Raw genomic sequence first — 25,341 nt, 5'->3', positions numbered from 1 at the left:
AGTCCTGGCCCAGCTGATGGAGATGTCGCACGGAGGGGTGGGGGGGGGGGGCGGTGGGGAGACTGCCTTGGATTCCAACTGATCAGATCCACCTTCCTCCCACCCCCCACCCCCAGCCCCGGCTGTATTCCCAGCAGAAACGCAAATGGCCTCTCCCAAGCCTATACCCTGCGCCCGAATGAGAGGCTGAAATGAAGACCTACGGCTTAACTGTTCTTTATGGAATTGCCTCCAAAACCGAAACTGAAATACAGATGAACGAGAAAACTTCCCTCGGAGTTCTTTTATTGCACAAAAGAAATGACTTTTTAATGAGATCTCTCACTAAATAAGATTAGCAAACAATATTTGGTCACGGTAAGCTTGGTCTCCCCTTTCAGGCAAACGATGCAGGAGGTAGGAAACAGCCCAACCAAGGTTAGCATATGTAAAGCTTTTGACCAGGCCCCTCTTACCTACCATGGAAGAAGGAGGTCTTTGAGAAACATTTGAATCTAGATGGACAGAAAAGGCTAGAAATCAAAGGAGATTCAGAGACAAGCTCATATTAAAACCTCTTCCTCGGGCTTCTGTGCTTTTCTTAGCGTAAAACGGCCTTCACTCCTTTGAAAAGGAGTTTTCCAACCTTAAAATGTCCTGTGGTAGTTGGAACCTGCCATAAAAAGTGGCTACTAATCATAATAAAGTAGTTTGCACTGTTTCTCTTCTTCCCAAGGCAACCTCGCAGGGGGATTTTGTCCTTTCTGGAGAGACTGAGGAGCTACGAGTAGAGAGATGTTCCAAACATAGCTGGGGCTTTCCTTTTGTTTTTAATGAAACAGTTATTAGAGATAGTGTGGTATCATTTTTTAATAAATAGCAAGACATTGCTAGCCAGAAGTATTTAATCACCATATGGTCTTCTAATCTGGCAGAAAGTGAAAGGGAATAACTTAGGATCGAGTGTCAAACTGAGCCAGTTGGCCTTGTTATTTTATTTATTTATTTATTTTTGAGACAGAGTCTTGCTTTGTTGCCCAGGCTAGAGTGCCGTGGCGCCAGCCTAGCTCACAGCAACCTCAAAGTCCTGGGCTCGAGCAATCCTACTGCCTCAGCTTCCCGAGTAGCTGGGACTACAGGCATGGGCCACCATGCCCAGCTAAATTTTTCTATATATTTTTAGTTGGCCACATAATTTCTTTCTATTTTTTTTTAGTAGAGACGGGGTCTCAAACTCCTGACCTCGAGCGATCCACCTGCCTTGGCCTCCCAGAGTGCTAGGATTACAGGCATGAGCCACTGCGCCCGACTCTGGCCCTGTTATTGTTGAGATTATTTATAGGAATGACAGCCTGGCCAACATAGCGAGACACCACCTCTGCAAAAAATAGAAAAATTAGCTGAGCATGGTGGCGCGCACCTGTAGTCCCAGCTACTCCAGAGACTGAGGCCGGAGGATCCCATGAACCGAGAAGTTCAGGGCTGCATTGAGCTATGATCATGCCATGGCACTCCAGCCTGGGTGACACAGTGACAGCCCCATCTCTAAAAAAATTTTTTTTTAATTTAAAAATTAAAAAATAAAAAGGAATGACAGTGCAGCCTCTAAACCTAGGCTGACAGTCAGCAAGACCTAAATTTAAGCCCTTGCTCAGCTGCCTCATGTGACATTGAGCAACAGCCCCAAGGCCCAGTTTCCTCATCCATACAGCTACTTCTCAAAATTTTCATCAGGATTAAAAGAAATAACGTAGATAAGTGGCTTAGCATGCACTGAGTGCAACATAAATGTTGGCTTTTGTTATTATTTAACTGCAGAGAGAGAACATCTGTTTATCAGACTGCATGCCTTGTTTTGTTTGTTTTTTCCTGTGTGCAGACTCCAGCAAAATGCAACTCAGGAACTTCAGGGAGATATGACTCAAAACCTAATATGTGAAATCATTTTTTATATTTTTTCCCTCTATAAACTGGAGACAATCCATATGTTACTATTAAAATTGAGTTAGTGGAAAACGTGTGGAAGTTTGCAACAGATAGTCCAGGTTACAACTTAATATTCAGTTACTTACATTCTAGTGTATTTTTTCCAAATGGAGGGGCAACATAATTAATGAGCAAGAATTTTTAGGTAATACTGGGCACACCTGCCCTTCCATGTGGGGGGGGGGGGAGTGCTAAACGTCACATCTTTAAGAGACTTTGAAATCTGTAGTTGCATCAAGGTTTCAAATTACCTATCCAAGCCAGGTTTGGAAGGTACTTTAGAATTGCCAACCCATTTTTAAGAAAACAGAGATATTGGGATATTAATTTAGTACACCTAGTTCAAAGGAAAGTTATACACTGGGGTTTGGGTTTTCTAAATGTTAGGACAATGCAGAAAAGGAGAGCAAAAATGTTGAACAGGGGTAGCTGGGACCTCATGGCTGAAGCAAGGTAGGGTGTCCATAGACAGTGGGATCTGAGAAATACACTCCTTAATGAAAAATAAGAAATAAAGTACCTAAGTTTACAATATTCAATTATACTATAGCTATATGATCATGTTTTTATAACCCATGTAAACAATAATTAAAGGTATGCTATTACCTGCCCAACCTCAAAATGAAAAGTTCACTATGAAAAAAACAGCCATTAATCAATGGGATTACATGAACCTTAGAGTAGGTTACTAAAATAGGTTTTTCCCCTTTTAGAAACTTTCAGCGTGTGAAATTATCTTTACTCTGCAAGTCACTCAAAGATAACTTTTTAAAAATATTATTTACAGTTCCTATCCAGTACAGGATACATTTCAAATGTATCTTGATTAGACCGCCACATGTAACAAAAGTTCCTTTCCTTGAAAATGTGTGCAGTAGTTCAGAAAACATAATAACTTCACTTTACTGTAACACTGATACTCTTTTCCTGTTCCAGCTTTCGCCTGCTTCTTTTTAAAGGCACAAAGAGCACCCATCTTCTCAATCTCCCTGGCTTTCGGGTCACTTGACAATAGCAGAATGCAAACGACTCAATAACTGCATATTTACATAACTGCTGTATAATAGAAGTTTAGCAGAGGTGTCCTAAGAAAAACAACAAAATCAGTGACCTGTGCAAGATGTGTATTTTCCCCACTCAGTTTCCCCCCACTTTCTGCCATGCCAACTTTATCTCTTAGTACTCTCCAGAATAACCCCCCTCCCCAAATCCCTCCCTTGCAGAGCTACCAATGTTACAGAATCAGTTAGTTCCTTGCTCAAAAAATCCTCAAGGACTTTTGTATCAGTTAAGATTTGCATTTGGCAGCTAGTAACAGAGCCCAGAAATAATAGTGGCTTAAACAAGATAAAAGTTTATTTTTCTATTCTGTAAAGGAATTCTGGAGATAAGCGATGCAAAGCTGGTGTGGCATCGCCTATAGTTCCTGTATCTTTCTGCTCCACAATGCACCTTCTATGCTCAGGAACAAAGGATGCCTCCTCAAGTTGCATCCATCCTGTCCACCTTTTAGGCAGCCAGAAGGGGACAGACAGGCAGATGTCAAACTTCTTTTCAAATACCATTAGGACCTAACACAATCCAGCATACTTCAGGGGCACTCCTTAAATAACTGCACATACAGAGATGACTTAATTTCTGTGGCAGTACTGAAGGAGGACAATTTACCTCACAAAACTTTACAGTAAATATCAACAGTATACCTAGAGCACCACACTAGAAACTACAGGGTATAATTTTGAAACACTTAAAAGGCTTTAAAATATCTACCCAAGCTTTAAAATATCTACATGATTGTCTCGCCACAGCACCTGAAGTTCTCAGAGTTAGAGATTTATTCTGTTGGATTAAGAGACTCTCCAGCATGCTGAGGAAGCCAGGAGAACTGCAATAAATATAAAGCGATTTTGACATACACAAACTTAAAGGATGCCCATAAAATACTCAATGCTATCAAGCAGCACCGAAATGCCAAGATCAAAAAGCACTTCAGAGGAGGATGAAAGGTTTATGGACACTTTTTGGTAAATCTGTGAATCGAGTGATTTGTTAGTGACTTAACAAGGCCCATACAGAGTCAGTTTGGGGGGGGAGGAAAAGTCACCCAGGGCAGGTCAGAGAAGCTGCCTGGGTGGCCCGCCAGTGGGCCTGGGCATGGCAGACAACCGGCGAAGAGGAGAAGAAAGTACAAATTAAATTGGCTCTTACACAGTGTGGCCCAAGGCTGGTGTGGCTGTCATATAGAAAGCTCTGCATCGAGAACCTGGGAGTTCTGGGTTCCAGTCCTGCCTCAGCCACTCCCCAGCTGGGTAACCTCAGACAACTGACCACCTCTCTGGGCCTCAGTTTTCTCAAAGGAGAAGTTTGGACTAAATGATCTAAGGTCCCTTCATAGCACTAAAAATGGTCATTACTTGATACTAATAGCTCATGCTTTGGCCATTCCTGAGAAGGTTGTTGAAAGTATGAAAGTGAATATTTTAAGGAATAAAATTCGGTTTTCATGTGGGAAGATGGAAAACAATGTGCCAAGCCAAAGAGCTCTGCTCCTCCTCCCCCCAGGTCCAGAGGTGTAACTTTAGAAGCAAGAAGACTTACCCTGGTGAGTATGGGGAGAGTCTCTCCTAGGGTGTAGGGGTTGCAGCATATTCCAGAGTGAAAATACAATAATAAAACAATGAACACACCCATCACTATTACTTTATGCAGACCTGTTCTAAGTGCTTCCCATATATTAAATTTTTTTTTTTCCCAGGGACAGATGTTCTTAAGATTGTGAAGAGAGAGGAAAAGCAAGAAGCAGAATTAAGGGATGGAAGGGACTTGGAGTAGGCACTCATTATTGTCGCTGCCGGACAAAAGGTCTCAAGGAGACAGTCAGTCCCTTTTCTGCACCTAGATAACGACTCTGCCAAATCTCGCTCCACTATTGTGCAGCCACATCCCCACGGTGGAGCAAATCCCTCAGAAGACATCAATAGAAACCACAGCTCTTCCCAGGTATATGACACCAACCCTGACTCCCCTTAAGGATATGCCAGAGATAAGCTGCGGTTCCCTCCTTCTCACTTTTTATCAGCAGGACTCTCTTCTCAGTGCAGATTTGTTTTGTTTTGTTTTACTGTTGGAGGAAAAGGGGAGACGTAGAGGGCAGAAAAGGGAAAGGAAACAAAGAAGATAAGAGGCAGGAGTTATTTCAGGTCTGGGTTTTGGCTGGGGCTGATGTTTTGAGTTATTATTTTCAAGAACTGTAAAAGACTAACACTTTTCCTAAAGATTGAAACAGAGACAATCGTGATTGGGGCTGGGCATTATACGTCACTTTGATTAGCTCCCAGTGAACCTGAGTTGATAGCTGAAGAAATGAACAAACAATTTGCTGACGGCTAGAAATGCAGATCCCAGCCATCGCGGCTTTTGGGTCACTGGCCGACTCTAGGTCGCTGTGCCAGTTTAGCCAGCAGAGGTCTCTCTTTTACTAAACTTCAATTTTCAAAACAACAACAAAACAACCAAAAACCCCTCTGGGTTGTTCATTTTTATCATCCCTCTTTTGAAGGCTCTTTCTAAAGCCAAATAAATAATGAATCATTTAGCCAAAGTATCTGTGAACATTGAATCCAGTCACTCAGTAAAAAATGAAAGGCAAAAATATTGAGCCGTTTGAAGAAAAAGATTCAGTATTCACCCCTAAGCTGTTTACTTGCTTAGAAAAAATTCACACCAATTGTGCAGGCAAAGAACAAAACATGGGCCCGTCCCTAAAACAACATGAGCAACTGGCTCATTATGACAATGAAAAGGGAACTCCAGCTAAAACCAGTGGCAGGGTGGAGCAGGAGACTGGGGAGGTGCCTTCTTCAGACATCTGGTGCCGCAGACTGGCACTAGGCACGCAGGGGTGGCTCTTGCTTGGGTGTGCTCCTTCCAAAACCTGAAATATACCAGTTATGACCAGTATCTGCTCTGATGGTCGTCGAAGCACTTCACATTACCTCCTCCTCACTTAATGAAACCAGAGCTTTTTAAAAAGAATTATATTATGTATGTTAAGCAACATCAAGGGGGAATATAAAGGTGCAAGCCTAAACTGTCCTTCCCACATCCTATCTGAATGATCCCAATACAAGACTAAGGGTTTCAACTAAAATGAGGTAATAATCGAATTTAATTGAAGCTGCTCAAGTCACTCTCAAATTATCCAATGACTTCCCCTTGCTCTTGGTGTAAAGACCAAAATGCCTAAGGTAGCTTAAAAAACCCTATCACTCTTCATTCCTTCTGTCCCTGGCTCACTGTGTCCCAGCCACAGCACCTTTTTTCAAAGTCCTTCCCTGCCTGTGCTCTGCCTGGATCACTGTTCTTCTCCTCCTCCTTTCAACTAGCTAACTTCTGCTTAGCCTCCAGGTCTCAACTCGAAGGTCATTTCCTTAGGAGGGATTTCCTAGCCCCCAATCTAGATCAGGCACCCTGTTTCAAATTCTTATAGCATCCTACAGGGAAGCCACTGGAACATAGGGGGCCGACCTGCTCGTGCGAAGGATGGATTTTTTTCTTTAGAGAGGAAGGATGGGGGTCTCTTTATGTTGCCCAGGCTGGACTTGAACTCCTGGCTTCAGCCTGCAGAGTAGCTGGGACTACAGGCATGTGGAGGATTGATTTAAAGGCCCTTTTCTTTTCAGTGAACACAGGCTGGCCTGGGGAAAGAGTTTGGATTTTGGCCCCTGAATGCTTCCTCAGCTGGACACCTTTGTATGGAGTCCAAATTGTTGGAGCATGAAGCAGAAGCTCTACAATCCCTTCCTAGCACTTTCAGAGCACTCACCTAAATTCCATTTAATAATTACAGCTGTGATTCCTCCTTGTCACCTCCAAAAGACTGTAGCTCCAGGAGGCCAGCACTCACCTTTGTCATGAAGACTACCTAGCCTGGCCCTTAGTAGGGGCTCCCCGAGTGTGCATGCAACAGCAAAGCAAGGTTTGGCACCACTAAATAACCACTAAGTTACACATTCACATGCTTTTTCCTAGTGAGATTATAAACGTTCACTGTTCAGCCTATACTGTTGTACTATCGTCTTCCTTTGACTCCTGTGAATATGTGGTTTGTGGCCAAAAATCAGGAATCTAGCTTCCCTGGAAAATAACCTGATCTGCACAAATGGAAAGCATGATTTGACTAGGAAACAGGAATCAGAGTTGTAAGCCAGAAGGAACCTATAAATCATCTTGTCTAACGTCCCCACTTTGCAGGAAATCCAGAATGAGAATTTTCTCATCTGTAAAATGGAAAGACTGAATGAAGTAATCTTCCACACCCAGTATTCTGAGATTCTAAGGTTTGCCCAGGTCAGTCACATGGAGAGTGATAGCCAAAGATTGGTCTGCTAACTTGAAATTTGAAACGATTTTCCCAGCACTGTGTCCTAAGCAACTAATCTAAGGCAGGGAGTTGATCTGTTGAATTCCCAGGCGGATTCCCTGAGTGTGCCAAGTGCCAAAGATCAAGGAATGTGAGTTTTGGGATAACATTACCAGTGAGATCCCATGTGGCAAAAAGATAGAATAAGCTCAATTTTCCATGGTTTGTTAAGATATCACTGAGTTAATGGGGATAATATTTATACCTCACTTATGTGCTCTGGAAGCCAAATCACATACACAAACACACATCACACACTCCTCATAACTCATACATGGATTTAACAATATCTGAAATTAGATAGAAAAATGGAGGAAAAATGAATTATTGAAATGCCTTGTACTCTGCTAATGTCTGAGAAGAGACACCATATGTGAGACACAAAGAGAAACTCTGATTCTACAGCAAGAAATTATAATGATGATCATTTTTCAAATTTGAACTATCTTTATGGTGTTTTTCCTTGTTAAAAATCTACTGTAAAATAATGCAACCAATACATAAATGTTTAGGGAAAAGTCTCTTCATAATGCTGCTCTCAGAAATAGGAACTACAAATATTAATGTGAGGGGTAACTTCCAGGCCAATTGTATGCACATACATATGATTTTTTTCACAAAAAATATTTTTATAAAACCATAAAATATTGCTCTGTGCCTGCTTTTTGCCTTTATGTATTATAAACAACTTTTCCTATTAGTACATATAAAGCTACTTGGGGTGTTTTAATGGCTGCAAATTGTGTCATTCTCAGATATAGTATAGTTAGTTCAATCATATAAATCAATCCTGTTATCCTATATCTAAGGGAGTTTTATTTGATTGCTTACTTTTTTGTTTCTTTTTAAAATATAATATATAGGCTGGGCCCAGTGGCTGTAATCCTAGCACTCTGGGAGGTTGAGGCAGGAGGATATCTTGAGCTCAGGAGTTCAAGACCAGCCTGAGCAAGAGCGAGACCTCGTCTGTACCAAAAATAGAAAAATTAGCCAGGTGCAGGATCACTTGAGTTCAAGAGTTTGATGTTGCAGTGAGCTATGATGATGCCACTGCCCTCTCTCCAGGGTGACAGACTGAGACTTTGCATCAAAAAAATGTAATATAACAATATAATATAATAATGAGGTTACAGTAATTATTTTGGTAAATATATCTTTAGTCACATGTCTGATTATTTTCCAAAGTAAATCTGTAGAAAAGGAATTGTGAAATCAAAGAGTACGTATTTTAAACACACAGTATATAAATTACAAAATGTGTGTTTAAGAGGCATTTAACTTTTTTTTTAAATGGTTAGCTATAACCTAACACCATTTATTGCTTAATATAGTTTCTCTCCACTAATTAGACATTCCACGTTTATCATGCAACAAATTCTGCTTGAAGTTTTTAAAAGAGAATAGAGAGCTTGAAGGAAAAGCCAGAAGAAGGTGATGGTTTTGGACGGACTGGTATTATCAGCAACATACAAGCTTTAAATGCAGGAATGGATGAGGATGTGTTGAGAGAAGCAGCTGGACTGGCTGCAGGAGGCTGATTCAGGGGATTTTTATGGGTAAAGTGAGGTGATGCCATTAAGGGAAAGACTAGATGGTTTGAATGGGAAGGATTGTACACTGGGCCTGAAAGGTGGTCATGGCTTGCACACATGCAAACTCCTTGCTTCTTTAGTCACCACTGAAGCTGGAAAAAAAATGACTCAGCTTTGGATAGAAAGGAGAGAAGCAAAGCTTAAACTGTCAAGAAATAATAGTGGCCACCTTTGTATCTGAGTGATGCGAACTGTGCCTCAGTTTACCGAAAGGTATGTATTCTGTATATGGTTTATATCCCACTAGTCCCAATTGAACATTTTTTCATTTTTAAGAGCATTTTGTATTTTCTTTTCTGAAAACTATGTGCATATCCTTTATTTTTCTATTGATTTGCTTTTTTCATTGATTTAGAAAAACTCTTTGTTAGGAGATTAACTCTTTGATATAGGGGGCTGCAAACACTTTTCCAAATTTGCCATTGTATTTGTATGTAGGTGTACATGTTATTGATTTATTGCCACAAATAAATCTATACCAGGTCCTTTCAGAAATCGTTGGAGGGGACACTAATTCTACAAATGTCTTATTTTTTAAACTTTTTTTTTTATTGTGGTAAAATATAAGTAACATAAAATTTACCATTTTAACCATTTTTTGCAATATAGTAATTCAGTTTATTAAATGCCAATTTAAAATATTTGTTTTTCTATGGCAAAAATATTTTGTTTCTTTAAAACATGCCCCACTCCTTTTGGAGCACTAGGACCTGAATCCCTGCCCCAGCCAGCAGTCAGAAGGAACAGGGGAATGTCTTTTGTTCTTTGTGTTACAGGAGTTGGATCAGCAAAACTGGCCCTGGTGGCTGATGGAGGTCCCCAGTGGTGGAGGTCACGGGATTGTCTTAGGTGGAGATGGGACTGAGGTGGGATGATTAGAATCATCAACTGTAGTTAAACAGCAATTGCCTAAAGCTGAGAACCCACCCTTTAAAACCTCTGTATTTCTGCTTATTATTAAACTGCTCTTTCCTTCTCCTCAAAAAAATAACTAAATAAAAATAAAATAAAATATTTGTTTTTCTTAAGGGTAACGACAGAAGTAATTAAAATAAAACATATTTATGAGGTTACTGGCTATGGTTATTGCAAGAAGACAAAATAAAAACAGAATGTCTCCATTAATTATATTGTTTACTCATATATGATAGTCATTACTTATTACATACCAGGTATTGTGCTGTATACTACACATACATTATCCCATTGAATCTTTTAATAGCCCCATGAGAGAGCTATAGGCATCCTCATCATATGGACAAAGAAATAGAAACTGTAAAAGGTGAAGGAACTTGCAAAAGGCAGAAGTCTGATTCCAGAGCCTGAAGTCAAACCACTACTCCAGTGTCTCACAAATGATAGGCCCCAGGACACCATGTGACATTCTTTTAGATAGAATGTGTAGGAACTTAAATTTTTTTCCCAGTAGTTGTGTATTTACTGACTTTTTTTTTTTTTTTTTTTTGAGAGAGAGAGGGTCTCACTATGTTGCCCAGGCTGGCCTTGAACTCCTGGGCTCAAGAAATCCTCCCAAATAACTGGGACTACAGGTATGTGTCACCCTGCCTGGCTTATTTTTTTATTGTCATTAAATACCTATAACATAAAATGTAGCATTTCAATCAATTTTAGTGCACAGTTCAGTGGCATTAAGTACACTCACAGTGTTAGACCACCAGGACCACCACATCATCTTCTTTTAACTTTGCTTGTGGTAGGTTTTGCCATGCAGAACATTTTTATTTTTATGTCATCAAATTTTACAAGATTATGTCTTATGAATTCCATGTTTTGTGTCATACCTAAAAAGACCTTCTGCACTCTGAGATTTTATTTTTAAAAATCCTCTGAGGTTTCTTCTGGTGTGTCTGTTTCATTTTTTTCTGCTTCATTCTCTTTACTTCTTCAGGAATTTATCCTGGTGTAAAGTGTGAGATAAGGATCCCATTTTATTTGTTTTATTATAATGCCAATAGGAATTCTATTTGGAACCAGACAAATTCATTTTAAATCCATATGGGAAAAAAGGCAAAAAAGAAGAAAAAAGAAGCCAGGAAAATTCTGGGGGAGAAAAAAAATTAAAGGGACCAGTACTAGTTGGGATGTGGTAGACTAGTCTTACTAGAATTAAAGCATACTCTAAATTTTTTTCTTTTTCTTTTTTTTTTTTTTTTTACATATTCTAAATTTACAGTAATTAAAATAATATGTTCCTGGGTGGATAGACTGATAGTACAATGGAACGAAACACGGTGATCAGAATTTATCATCAGAATTTGGTGTTAAGGTACAAATTAGGGAAGATTGCCATCTTTATCACAGTGAGTATTCCCACCCAATAAAATGATATGCTTTTCATTTGTTCAGGTCTTCTGTTAGACATGAGAACACTGCTCCATCTCCCTACCAGCTTCCTGTCCCCTGAAGAGTGGCAGTGAGGCTCTCTGTGGAGGCTCTGCTTGGGGTCTAAATTTTTTTCCAGAGTCATTCCTAACATACTGGACTTTCCAGTCTCTCTGTTTCTATCATGTGAAAAGCTGTGGTCACCACGTCTGATTTCATCAGACATATCTGTACCTTATTCCCATAATCTGGGCACAAATCCAACACTAACTGGTAAAGATTAAATGATAGGTGTTAGATTTTGGCATAATTCTATATAAAGGTTGCAGAGGCTAAGTTTGGGTCTCACTTTAATTTGGGAAGCTAGGATGGCAGCTAAAAGTTACCACCTACTCCTCAGTAGTATTAGTTACTACTCTTAAAGATGGGACCTCAAGTTACCATGGGTGTTGGTCTCAAAGAGCAATATCCAATAGAAATATAATTCAAGCCATATCTAAAAATTAAAATTGTCTAGTAACTACACTAAAAAAGTAAAAAGGAACAGATGAAATTCATTATAATATATTTTATTCAGCCCAATATATCAAAAATATCATTTTAACATGTAATCAATATAAAAATTATTAACGAACTATTTAACATTCTTTTTTCATACTAATTCTTAGAAACCTGCTGTATAATATCACACAGCACACCTGAGTTTGGACCAGTCACATTCAAGTGCTCAATAGCCACATGTGCTATTGGGCAGCACAACTCTACAAGACGGTAAAGAGCAAAGAAAATGGCTTCGTTTAGTGGAAATCCAGAAATTCCAAGGTTGGAAATATGGTATCTCAAGGGTCTAGAACAGACTCTGAAATCACTAATCCAAATACTCATTTGATATTTGAATCTTGTCTACAATGTCCCTACCAAGGGGTCACCCAGACTAGTGCTTGACTCATACTCCAGGGATGGTGAGCTCACTGCTTCCTGAAGCTAGCCTGTCCTTAACTCAAAAATTTCCTCTTTCTACTAATATTAAGGTAGATATGTTTTCTTACAGTGTCCACGCTGGCTAGGTGGGTCCCTGGAGGTCAGGAGTGACTAGTGGACCTTTATGATGTGGGATTAAGAGATTAAATGAGCACAGCCTTGCTAAAGGCATAATCAGGTTGGTTTATGGTGTTTCATGGAGCTTAGTTGGGTTGGATAATTAAGAGGTTTGTTGGGCTAAGAAGGATTGGGGGACTTAATAACTAAAAAATGTCACCACTGGGTTAGGAACTGTTGGAAGACTAGGGCTGGACATCTGGTTAAAATCGTCCGCTACAATGCAACAGAACTAACAGAAAGAGAGAAAGAAAAAAAGACAGAAAGAAAGAGGTATGTATGTATACATGCTAACTTCGCTAACCTGGAGATAGAGTGAATTAGAGAGTAATTTGAATTACTATAAACTTTTAAAAATTTCACAAAGTAAAACGCTATCAGGTTCGAATTAATAAAGGATATAATTTCATTGACACCTGTGTTACAAATAACATTATCCTAACTCTTAAAGTACACGTACTTGATCAAACGAATGAATTTCCAGACCAGAAATCAAAGGCACTTAAAAAGTCCTATTTCCTATCTCGATTTTGTTTTAACATAGTCCTCACTCAAAAACACTCTGGCAACCAGAGACAGAAAACTTTAATTCAGTACATTGACACTAACTGCCTGAATTATGGTGGATTCTGAGTGGCACTTCAAATAATACATTTTTGCTCTATTTGCATTTCTTCTGTTCCTTTTTTCCCCCCTTGGTTGCGGAAAGGTGGGTGTCTTTTCCACCCTCCCGCGCTCCCCATTTCTACCTTTCCAAGACAGGGGAAGGTGCATCCTCGCCAGGCTCCTGCCCGCGCCTTCCTAGTACCTCTGGCCAGCAGCCGGTGACACGGCGCGCCCTGGACATCCATTAACGTTTTATACTACATCTCTGCCCCCGCCGAAGCTTCTCTGGATTGTGCACCGCCGCCCTGCACCCCCACCCGCCTGCACACTGTCAACCGCACTTGTGGGGGGGGGGGGTGAATTTTGGAACAGAAGCTCCGCCTAGCCTCCCTCCTCCCTTCTGCCTCCACAAACCAGCTCAAACACCCCCACCTCGGCCCGCCGAAGCAGGTTTCGTCACAAGATCTGGGGTACAGTATTTTTACAAGAAAACAAGCATCCAAAAAAAAAAAAAAAAAAATTCAAACTGCACGCGCCGGCCAATGGGGAAGGAGTGGGAGGTGGGCGGAGGAAGTGCGCGGCGCGCTCCGGGGTGGGGGCGCGGGCGGGCCCCGGCGCCGGGACCGCAGGGGATTCGTAAAACGCGGCGGGCGCACGGTTTGGGGCTTTTTTTTTTTTTTTTTTTTTTTTTTCCTTTTCCTCCAAAACCAGCACGGGCGCGAGACTCCGCCTGAAGCTGCAGCTTCCCGGATCCACCTTAAATCTTCGGTGGACTCGGCGCAGGGGTCAGTGGGCGCAGCCAATGCCAATCAAGTTTACAACCACCAGCACGGGAGGGAAAAAAAGAGAGGAAAAAAAATAATCTTCAAGTTCTCCTCTGCACACACACGCACGCACGTACGCACGCACACACGCACATTCACACGCACACACAAGGAGGGAGGGGCGGGGGACAGGCGCTCGGAGAGGGGGAACATGTTTGCGAAATGCGCGTTCGAGGCTGCGTGGCCGGGGCGCGAGCGCTCGGGGACTGCGCGCGGGAAGCGCGGCCCGGCCCGAGCGCCATGATGGGCGCTGCGGTTCGGAGCCCGTTTTCTGGAGGGGGAGCTGCAGTGATGCAATCCCCCGGCCGCGGCCCGGCTGCGCGCCCTGCTCCCGGCCTTTCTCAACGTTGTTTGTGGCGCGTCGAGGTTTCGCGCCCAACGCGCTGGCTGCGTTTCGTATTTGTTCCTTTGCGAGTCCTGCCTGTTCTGTGTGCCCCCACGCGTGACCGGACGGGTACGCGCATGGCCCCAGAGGGACTTGAGTTTTCGTGTAAACACTGCACTTTCGGTTCTGCGGGGTCGGCTTGCGGCTGACCCCACCCTGCCCCAGATCCGGGAGGTGCCCCCAGAGGTTTTCTAGCAGGACCGTGCGCCTCCTCGCCCCAGCTTTGCCGGCAGGATTTTTCCCCTTATTTTTGGCCTGGGGTGGGGTGGGGGGGGGAGCGGCTGGGTGTAGGGTGTGGCTCAGGTGAAAGAGATGGCAGATTGGAAAAAGAAATTCATACTCTGAAAACCGAATCTGAGATCCTAGACGAGCTTTTAAAACACCCCTTTTACATCCAAAGAGCTTCAGGGAAGCAAGTGTGTAAACGACGATGATAACGATGAAATGGCGAAGGCTGCGTTCCCCGGCCGCCGGGAAAGGGCGCTCCGGGAGGCCGGGGCGGTGGGCGCGCCGGGGCCTGAAGGGCCGCCCGCCCCGCTCCGCTCGTTGAGGTCCACGGCCCCCCAGTCCCCCAATCACGCCCCAAACCGCATTTCCCAGTCCTTCCCTGCCTCAGCCCGCCGTGCTGGGCAGCAGGGATGCCATGGGGGGACTTGGCAGACAGGGGTAAGGGCGGAGGGGACCCCCGCAAGCGGCCGTATCGCTCGGCCGGCGCCGCGCGCCGCTCCGGCCGTCTCCGGCCGCCGGCGAGCCGGGCAGCCTTTCGAAATGCGCGGGGCTGCGGATCATTGGAGCCCGGGGTAGGGGTGGGAGCGGGCTGCCGCCCTGGAGGGTCCACGAATTCGGAAAGGCTCTCCCCTTCGCTCAGATCCCCCCACCGCTCAGGAGGCAACGGGGTGGTCGTGTGGAGAGTCAGTCTGTGGAGAGGAATGGGGGCTTTCGCTTCTTTCTCAGCCCAGAGGGGAGGATGAGGGAGGAAAGTTTCTGAGAAAACGCCCAGCGCTGCTGCGCGGCAGAGGCGCGGCCGCCCTGCGCGGCCTGCGGGCGCCCGGGCGCGGGAACTGCGCGCCGCGCCGGGGGCACTGCGGGAGCTGCCAGTTGCAGTCGAGGAGGGAGACTTGCTGGCCTTTTCGTCCCGAGGTGCCAGCCAGCCCGACACCGCAACTGCCGCCGCGGGCGGGCGCGGGGCTGCGGAGCGGTTAGCAGAGACGACGGCGCGGCAGCTTGGGTAGCGGGGCAGGGGGTGGCTGGCGCCGGCGGCCGCGTCCCCCAAAAGGGACGTCAACTGCTGGCCCGGCAGACCCGGTCAGGGTGAGGACGATCCGAACCGCGGGATAGCTTTTGGAGGCTTGACACAGACGTGTACAGGACTCAAGACACGGTGACTCGGGGGCTGCGTTCCTGTGAACGTGCCTGGCGCGGCAAGCATCCACTTCTCCCTGGCCCAGCGGTCCTAAAACGCAATCTCTAAAAATTCGCATTGAAGAGACCTCTAAAGAGAAAGGAAAATGGGGTACATGCAGCAATTAAGAAGATGTTTTTCCCTCTGTTAAGGACACTTTCTGAAGTATCCTTTTTTACTCAGAGGAACTTTATTTCATTATTTCCTAACTCCCCACTCCCTCCTCCCCATTTTGAATTGTTTTTCTTGCTCTCAGTCTCTTCCTGAAAAACACCCTGTATGCGTGTTTTAAACAAAATCACAAAAACACCTTTAGTGTTTAATTAAAATAATACCTACTTGAAAGATGTGGCCCAGCCAGCCACTACAGGACCTATTTTTCCCTTCCCGGCAGCCGAAGTGAGTCAATCCTGCTTAAAAAAAAAACAACACTTCAGGTCAAAAAATGCTGAAACTATTTGTTTGGAACCTATTTTGGGGTGCGATAATATAAATGCAAGTATTTGAGGGAAACAATTTAACCCAAATCCAGATTTTTACAATTTACCCATTTGCAGATTCCCAGAATAAATAATTTACTTTTTACACCTTAACTACATTTTTTTAAGAGAATGTGGAATTACAGCAATCACTTCAGTAATCTGACTTTAAAATGCCTTAAATTTTTTTTCTTAAGTAAAAAATATGTACCTCTACTGTATGGTTATGGGGACCCCAAACCCACAGGTTTGGTATTTAGATTAACCAGTTTTGGGATGTGTAGATTATAACCAGGATATTTAGAAATTGACGAATTTGTATGTGGATGACCAATTAAATTTGAAAAATAACTACCTAAATTAGGGTAGAATGCACACCAATTTCTTAAGGGCCAGTATGTTTGAGTATCTTAAACAGATTTGTACATTAGATGGACCAAACAATTGCTTTAATTCCCCACACTTCTCATATGTAAATACAGAATTTAGAGAAGTCATCATGTTACTTTCATTTTCAATCCTGCAAATGTGTGATCAGTCTACACTTACATAAGGATTTTTGGTTCTGGCACATTCATATCCTAGAAGACATAAATATTTTAACTAACAGAGACTTTGACAATCTTATTTATGTGAAAATGTAGCTTTTCCACTTTGACCTTCTAAAGCTTTGTCCACCCTTACAGAACTAAGTGGAAAACAACAGGAACCACTGACTACATTCGGACCCACATAAAACATCATCTGAGTTGTGGGCCTGAATTACCTAGATACTTGCTACTTCACATTATATTTGTGTAAATATGACTAGAATGCCAGGGCAAACACCTCAAGCTTGGTAAAGAACATTACACTTTGACTCAATGAATAGCTATGGAAGTTTTCTTTATTGATTGCTTAACGTGTAACAATTGGCATCTTTTTCACACATTACAAAAAATTATACTTGGCTCAGTATGCAAACTTTGAAGCATAGCCATATTATTTAACAGAAGAGAGTTTTGAAAAACCTATTCTACCCAATACAGCATTTACAAATGCACAAAACATGCCACTTTGGCTTGTATATTGTCTAGATTAAAAAAAATCTTTTTAACATAAATAAGTTAGTATAATTTTTCAGTGTCTTTACAGAGTTATGTACACAGGTACACTTCAAATGTTTTGTTTCATACACATACACAGACAAATGAAGAAATACTGTTTAAAGATGTAGTATCCATTTCACTTATTCCACGAGTGTGCTTTTCTCTACAAGCACCTTCCTTTAAAAAGACTACTTTCCTTTGGGCAAATTAACAAACAGAATAAGAAGCTTTAAATTAAAAATTATTTCATTTTTTTATGTGAAGTTACTTACAGATTTTTAAAAATAGCCAGGGATTTAGAATTATTTTGATTGTGTCTACACAGCCCAAAGTGAAAAGAAAATTAAGAAATTTTCTCTACGAGCATTCAGAATTCCCCCCCCATACACCCCAGATTTTTGTCCTGAACTACCTGGAGTGATTACCTAACTGCTGAATAATTAACTGGTAAATTCTAACTTTAAAAGGAGACTGGGGGAGCACTGAGGATAGGTTTTTGGTTTTATTTTTTGTTTTAAGCCATTTGCTGCTACATAACGGAATCATCAGATCTCCCAAATGAGAATAAGCTTCATGTAGAAATAAATAGCAACTATTTGTAGCCAGTGTTCAAATTTTGATGATTTTAAAAATGAATTATCAGTTCTCACTGAAAGGGACATTACATCTTTAAAGAAAACAATTTAAACCCTTCCCCCAAATTGCTTCTCTTCATGCAAGTCAAATATCTCCTTGCTATAAATCGAAGTAAGCTGTTCATACCCCCTCATGCCAATTCCTCAGCCCCACCCTACCCTCCCTTCCCCAAAGTTTATGTGCTACATAAAAGGTAAAAACTATATACACAGGTAGTACAATGAAGCAAATAAGGAAAAAACCTAATTGCACAATGCTACATCCAATGCTTTTAGAGGCAGATCATTTAAGAGTGCCTAAAATTTTAGTGTTATTGTGTTGTTGTTTTTCAGTGCTTATACAGGATGTCCATTCCATGGAGTCAGCGATATGTATTTAAAATTTTTCATATATATCTTCCTTGCTTCATCAAGCAGTGATGTATCTGATAAACAAGGAAACATTCTTAATTCTGCAAAAGAAAACAAGAAGGAAGAATTAGGGGAAAAGTGCTAGAGTAGCATTACTAGTAGAGTACAGGAATTATTTTGTCACTATGTTAGCTGGGAAATACTTGAGCAATGGGGGAAAAAAGGTCTGTACAGTTTGATGACTATAGCCATCTCCACCTAAAAACATATTCTTAACTGGATTTTTACTCTCCTCTGTGTTGTATACTTTTGTCCAGAACAGTGGTTCTTAAAAGTGGGCGATCTTGCCAATCCCCTGCCCCACTCCCAGGGGATATTTGGCAATGTCAAGAGACATTTTTGGTTGTCACAAATGGAGGAGGAGGACTGCTACTGGCATCTTGTGGGCGAGGCCACGGATACTGCCAAATATCCTACAATGCACAGGACGGCCTCCTACAACAAAGAATTATTCGGCCCAAAATGTCAATAGTGCAGAGATTGAGAAACCCTAGTCTAAAAAATCCGGGTCAAAGATAGTGAGAAAAGAAAGAAATAGGAAAATTAAGAAACTGTAACACTTAAGAGTAGCCTAATTTTCTGAATTTGAAAAATGATCGGAAATACAATTTACAAAGACACTCTAAAGAAAAATTCTATTAACATCATTTTTCACAATATTCTAATTTCTTATTCACTCGCTACAAATAGTTGCTATTTATTTTTACAAAATATACATATAAATGCTTTTGAATAGGTCCTACTATTTCTAGTATTATTTGAACTGGCAATATTACTAACAAATGCTTCTCTGCATGTCAGGATGGGGCCAGATCAAAATCCCAATAGGTCTGATTCACGTGGCTCATCTGATGAGCTAGGCCACAAGTCACAAACCAACAAGAGCTGCAGGTGCTTAAGGTTGCTTCAGGAAAATTTTTCATCCAATTTTCCCACTTCATATAGTGCTGTAATATAGAGGTTCTACAGTGCCGTTTTGTATAAGCTCTGAAAAATATCAGATATTTGTGAAGAAATCATATATATGACATGTTTTAAAAACAAAACAAGCCTGAATCCCACCGGAATCCCTATGTTATTTATTTTAAAATTTTTATAAATGAGGATTTTAAAAGTTAATATCAACTTTTATTAGGATCTCCTTTTATGCTGGGCTAGGAGGGTATTTTAAGGGGAAAAAAAGAGGTCACAGTCTTTATAAGAAGCTTACAAACTAGTAATATATATGTAGTTTGATCATTATGGATAGCCAAGCCATGTAAATTTGGCATCTAAATTATTCAAATTAGCTATTCATGGTGATCAGATTTTAGTATATGGAAGAGTCTCCACTTCCCTTGTGCTGGGTAGACCTACCCTCACCGTCCTAAAATCTACTATCCATTTCCCCTACAAACATCCACATCACCCTGTTACTGCATGATTAGCATACACAGGCTGACGTGTTCCTGGACTGCTCACTGTGGCAGAGTTAATTTAACTTCTGCTTTGCAACTTCAGTGTTATCAGAAATTCTATAGAAACCTTAGTACTTTTGAGCTTTCCATTGTTTTTTTAAATAGGAAGATTCCTCCTCTCTCCTTAAAACTTAACAGTAAACAGGGAAAGTAACCGTTTATGAAAATGATCAGAAAAAAGAACACAACATACCACCCTATTCACATTCTAACCCCTTGCATAACCAAAGGTGAGCTATTTGTACCTAATTTTCCCCTCAAAATCTAAACTTAATCATGTATTTGCCATTTTTTCACCGCTCAAAATCTGTTACTGACTCAACCTGAACCTCTGGGAAATGAATTCTCATGAAGTGGGACTGAGGAGTAACCCCAGTTCTTGTTCAAATGGGGAAAGAACCTATTGTTCCCAACATGTTTTGGTGGGACTCACAGGGAAATGATCTTCCTACTAGTGGGGCCTTTGTTGCAAGTACTTGTCCTGGGACACTAGCTCTGGTTACTTAGTGTTCAAGAGAAAATATCTCCGAAAGTAGAAACTTTGGAGAACTACAGTTTCCCCACAGTGATTCCCAGCCTCCCCATTGCTACTTTTTTGACCTCACAAGGTACAAACAACCAAACTCCACAAGCTCCTAATCTGCCAGCAACCAGTAAGATTGGGTATCTTGGAGTCTGAAGGCCCTAGGGTTCCTGCAGCCCGGTTCAGCCCAGTTCGGGTGTCAGTTGTGTGCTCCTAGTGATCAACCCACCGAGCTGTTTACGTCTGACGTCTTCTGAGGCCCGGCTTTTTGGGCGTCTGCTCCACAGAACCAGCATTCGGGGAACCGTCTGAAACATTCTCTTCTGTTCTGTTGGCTCTTTTGTTTTGAGAAGAAGAATCTACAGGCAAGGGAAAATTTTAAAAAGAACACACACAAACAATCTTTATTAGAAAAAACAATAGCTGGCAGAGGTTGGCCCAATCATCAGGGGATGAAAACCCACCACCTCCACCCACAATCCTGGATCGCCATCCCCAGTGGCCTTTAAGAGCACAAAATGAGGTTGTTTTCACATAACAGAAAGTGTATTCTCCACCCCAAATCTCCCTTTTCCTAAGCCAGGAGCGAGACATTGATAAACATCCCACCCAATGTTGTCACCACATACCTATGGCTAAGTGAGTGGGGAGGAACTGCGATGTTTTAAGTTAGGGAAATGATCAGATCTTACAATCTGGCTTCTGCCTTAAAAATCATATACAGACAAGCAGTCAAGCAGGCAGCGCTTAAAACCTAAGACTAATAAAGTTCGCTCCCCAATAGCTAAACCCAAATACGCTGAAAAGCAAGCTGTGGTTAATACTCTCGAGCAGGCAAAGCCGGTCCCCAGACAAACATTTCATGGTTTTGAAAGGGTCATTACCGTCTGTAGCAGGTCTTTTCCTTATTCCAGCGCACTGTTCCGCTAACCCTGTCTGGCTGTCTGACGGGTCAGTCTTTTGGTCTACCAAATGCGTGTCCTCAGAGTTTGCCTGAGACCCAATTAAAGGAACCGCCTGGCGGCCCCCGCAAACACCCTGGCTCTCCTGCGCCGGCACCTTGCAGGCGCCTTTGGGGGGCCGTGGGGGTCTACAGTAAAACTCAGGCAAGCTGCCCTTCTCCACCTCTTGCCACTCGTATTTGCCCTCCAGAGGCTTGTGATTCTGAAAATCGAAATTCCACTTGCGCTGGCTTGCTTCTTCCATGTCTCTGCAGTGCTTCTCCAAGTCCCGGGTCAACTCTTCGTGATTCACAGGGCCGAAAAGGTTTCTGCAGGCCGAGGGCTTGGGGTGCTCCGCCTGTCTGGCGTCCATCCGCTCCAGGCTCGGGCTCCCGTTAGACACTCGCACGTTTGACATCTTCCTCCCGGGTCCGGACGACCGCCTCTGTCGCGCTCTCAAAAAACAAAACCGAACAAAACAAAACGCCCCGACGCAGCCCGAACCCCTCTTATAAGCGCTGCGACTGCTCTCAGAGCCAAGAGCAACAAACACGGCGGAGTAACTACCCGAGCTTCAGGAGCGCGCAGGGTCCGGGGGAGGGGTGCGGGGAAGCCCCGGCCAGGCAGCCCAAAGTCTCCGCCGATCAAGTGTACAGGCGAGCGGGAGGGCGGGGAGGGGAGGGGAGGAGGCAAGAGGAGGGGGTGGCAAAGCCAGTCCAAGTCCAGGCGGGTGCAAGCCCGCGGGTCCCGCGAACCCAGCCGCTCTCCAAACCTTGCCGGCGTCGGAGTCGCGGAGCCGTGAGAAAGTGGGGAGAGGGGAGGGGGAGAAAAACACCCCGAGAAGACGAGCCCCCTTTTTTAGTGGCCCAATATGGCGGTGGAAAGGAGGCTGACGAAGAAGAAAATGATTGACACTGCAAGTCTATTTAAACAGAGGAGGAGATCCATTGGTTGCAGCGCCGGGAGCCGCCCCGCCGCGGCTGGCGAGCGCGGCCTTAAGGTGGCCCCGGCGCGGTTCCGACGCCTCTCCGCGTTCCCGAGCGCGCCGCCTCCAGAGCGCCGCCAGGAGATTGGCTGGTCGCGTGACTGCTGGAGGTGTACTGCTGCCAACAAACCTGCTCTGGCTGGCCTCGGAGAAATTAAAAATAAGGCAAACAAACTAGCCAAACGGCCGGGAAGCCGGGGCGGGGCCTGCGGCTCTGGGCCCCGCGCTGCGCTGGCTGGCGCGCGGCGGCTCCGAAGCCCCGACCTCCCGCTCCTCGCCCGGGAAGCCGAGGGCCTGGACCAGATGAGCTCGGAGTCGCTCGCAGCCCGGTCTGAGCCTCGGGGGCGAGCTTGTCTTCCCCGCACTCGCCGGGCCTGGGGGGCAGAGGCCGACCGTGGGAGCTCTACCCCCCCCAGCTCGGCTCTCCCCGGGGGTCCCCACTTCTCGGACTGCGGGGGAGGCCGGGAGCCCCCCTGCTTGCGTGCCTGAGCTGGGGGCGGAGGCGGGGGGCAGTGGTTCGCTCAGCCTCACCCAGAAGTGTCAGCCATCCCAGGGGAGGCAGGAAGCTTAGGGAAGAAACCTGGGAGAACGTCTTTCTGTAAATTTGCCAGCAGTAGACGGAGCATTTGTAATGAAGCTCTCCCTCAATTAAAATAAGTAAGATCAAGATCAAAAACACGACTAGTGTCTCAAGTCCCTTCGTAAACTTTGTAGCCGTCCCAGACACATTTAATTTTGAGAAGCGAGGTTACACCCCTGGCTCAGGTTCTTGCTTCCCAAACACAGTTAAGGCCGTCGACATTGGCTGCGTGTGGGAACTCCTCTCCTCTTTATACTTTTCAGTTCTTTCCCAGGTTGTAGCAGTTTCCTCTACCTGAGTCCTGCCGCCAAGTACAACAGCTCCTTCCTTCCTCCACCTTTCTCCCACCAGATCCACTGCTCCAACCCACCCAGAGCAATACTTAGATGCGAGTGAATGCTTTTAGAGGGCTGCAAGCTTTTGAAGGGGGGAAATATTCCCCTCGGGATCAAAGTCCAGATTATGAAGTGATTTTTAAAACCACCACAACGATGTCCTAACGTCTAATGTTATTATTATTCGGGCATTTGCTCTCCTTTGCAACTTGGAATTTATGTCTCAGGGTGGGGTTGAGCACCGTGTGGAAGGTAAAGTAGGACTGCCAGAACTGAGACAAAGCTTGGTGGTCCTTTAACTGCCCTCCCAACCCCGTTCCCAATACAGATCATCTAGGTTTGGGCCAAAGTGAATGTCTTTTATTGGAAATTAACCTCCTAACCACAGCAGCAATGTTTTCTTAATGCACCTATGCTATGGATGAGTCTGATTTTTTAACTTGTTTTCTTTGCCACATCTTGTTTGTCCACTCTGTGTGCCTACCTCCTACACTACAGAGTGTTACAGCTGGGAGGGACCTTTGGCTTTAACCCTCTCTTTTTACCACTAAGGAAATTGAGGCTCAGAAAGGATTCCTGTCCAGGGACATGCATCCAGTTGGTAACTGAGGCAGGACTAGATGCAGGTCTCCTATTTGATGTTCGTTTCCTTCCTGATGGTCCCAACTGGTTCAGGTTTTTGTTTTGTTTTTTTGTTTGGATTTGATTGTGCTGTAGTCTGCAGGTCCTCCTCTCTCACAAGTGATTCAAAATGGCTTCTTCCCAGGCCCTGGGCTGCCTGCAGATGTTTCCTTCATGTGGCCTGTGGTCACTGATATTTAAATGCAGCCGTCACTGGCCTTTGATATCACCATCCATTAGTTGAACTACAATATAGATTCTAAAAGGACAGGGTCATACCCAGAGAGCAGTGAAGGAGGCAGTGAGTGCCCAGAACTGGTTTCAAAGTCAGGACTTTACCTAACTGTGGAAAAGAGTTCACCTGGGATCAAAGCCAGAGGAGTCTCAACCTCTTTATTGTTTTCTCTACATTTAGTGCACTACTGAATTTATTGGATTGGAGGACTGGGGGAGAATGGGCAGGAAAATAAGAGTAGTCCTCCCTGCCATAATTTACACCCCACCCCTGAAATTAGATAATTGTCCAAATTTTAAAATAACTGCTAGACTACCCAGGAACTCTATATTGTATATATGCATCCATACATAAACAAACCGCCACATATATGTAAATGGAGAAATTCTAGAGTATTTCACCTTACCACAGAAGTTTAATTTTATTCATGGAATTAGTATCTTATAGGAAAGTAGAAAATTAATACTTATATCCCCTACACATGCTGAATCTTTCAACTAATACGTTGGAGCACCATTTTGTTACTTTGTTAATCTTGAAGAGTAAACGAGTCACGGTCATGCCACCTTAAGAAGTCTGGTTGCCAGCAGAAAGGCTGTGCTTACATCAACCTCGCAATGATCTAAAGCGTTTTGTTTACAGTCAAGGCACCCGAGATCTGGACAGCAAATAATGAGAAGGCAGGCGTCTGCTGTAGTAGCGACGAAGCGTGAAAAAATTACTGTGGAGTCCCCGAAGGAAGAGGGAACTTAGAGAGCAGAGCGCCATCCTCTTGCGGAATGTAGGCAGCTGCAAAAGAGTAAGCCAAGACGAGAAATTTCAGATAAACAGTGTAAAGGCGGAGCCTCGGTAGAACACGGAAAGCTCCACGCTGTGCTGCTCTAAAATGGGCTCTGCTTCCCCAAGACCCCTTGTCCTGTGTGATGATTTGTTGTCATTTTTACTCCTGGTGATTTCCTATGTGACAAGTGTCACATACACCACCACAGGTTTCTGTCTTTCACAAAACTGAGGAGACAGGCAAAAACCAAAATAATGTAAAATAAAACACCTGTGTGGGAGACAAGTGCTCAGATAGGCTGGTTGGGCAAGCAGCTGGGGTCTGCCCGGCCCCCCACGCAGCCCTCTCCGGGGAAGCTGCCAGCCTCATACGGTTCTGGGAAGGTTTCCTCGCGGTTGCCCCTCCCATCACAAGTATACAATTGTAATCCCTCCTCCAGGATGTTTATAACGAGGCAGCTTTCACTCAACTAACTTCACCATTCCCCTAAACCGACACATTTTCAGGGTTTGGGAATTTCACATTCATGTTTCTGACACTTTTAATTCAATTTAACAAATATTTTCTGAGCCCCTTCTATTAATTTGCTTATTTTTTCTTTCTTTCAACAAATATGTATTGAGTGCCTCCTAT

General features: G+C 43.6%; 2 protein-coding genes across 3 annotated transcripts in view; both read right to left on the bottom strand.

Moving 5' to 3' along the window:
- Positions 1–13,271, bottom strand: part of APOLD1 (apolipoprotein L domain containing 1) — a 60,334-nt gene extending 47,063 nt beyond the window's left edge. The window contains exon 1 of the mRNA XM_069491201.1: positions 13,170–13,271. Coding sequence (XP_069347302.1) covers positions 13,170–13,271 — 102 coding nt within the window. The remainder of the gene's footprint in view (positions 1–13,169) is intronic.
- A 4,877-nt stretch (positions 13,272–18,148) lies between these two features.
- Positions 18,149–22,039, bottom strand: CDKN1B (cyclin dependent kinase inhibitor 1B). 2 transcript variants are annotated; one of them, XM_069489551.1, is made up of 3 exons: positions 21,115–22,039; positions 20,460–20,589; positions 18,149–18,291 (listed from the first exon to the last, which is right to left on the bottom strand). In XM_069489551.1, exons 1-2 carry the CDS (start codon positions 21,587–21,589, stop codon positions 20,468–20,470), a joined length of 597 nt encoding a protein of 198 aa, XP_069345652.1. In that variant the 5' UTR covers positions 21,590–22,039; the 3' UTR covers positions 18,149–18,291; positions 20,460–20,467. The 2 variants fall into 2 exon arrangements, with proteins under 2 accessions (XP_069345652.1, XP_069345653.1); XM_069489552.1 differs by lacking the exon at positions 18,149–18,291 and adding an exon at positions 19,218–19,237.
- Positions 22,040–25,341: the final 3,302 nt, after the last annotated feature.

This window comes from Eulemur rufifrons, chromosome 16, assembly GCF_041146395.1.
Source record: "Eulemur rufifrons isolate Redbay chromosome 16, OSU_ERuf_1, whole genome shotgun sequence".
Taxonomy (NCBI): domain Eukaryota; kingdom Metazoa; phylum Chordata; class Mammalia; order Primates; family Lemuridae; genus Eulemur; species Eulemur rufifrons.
This window is presented reverse-complemented; position numbering and strand designations above follow the sequence as displayed.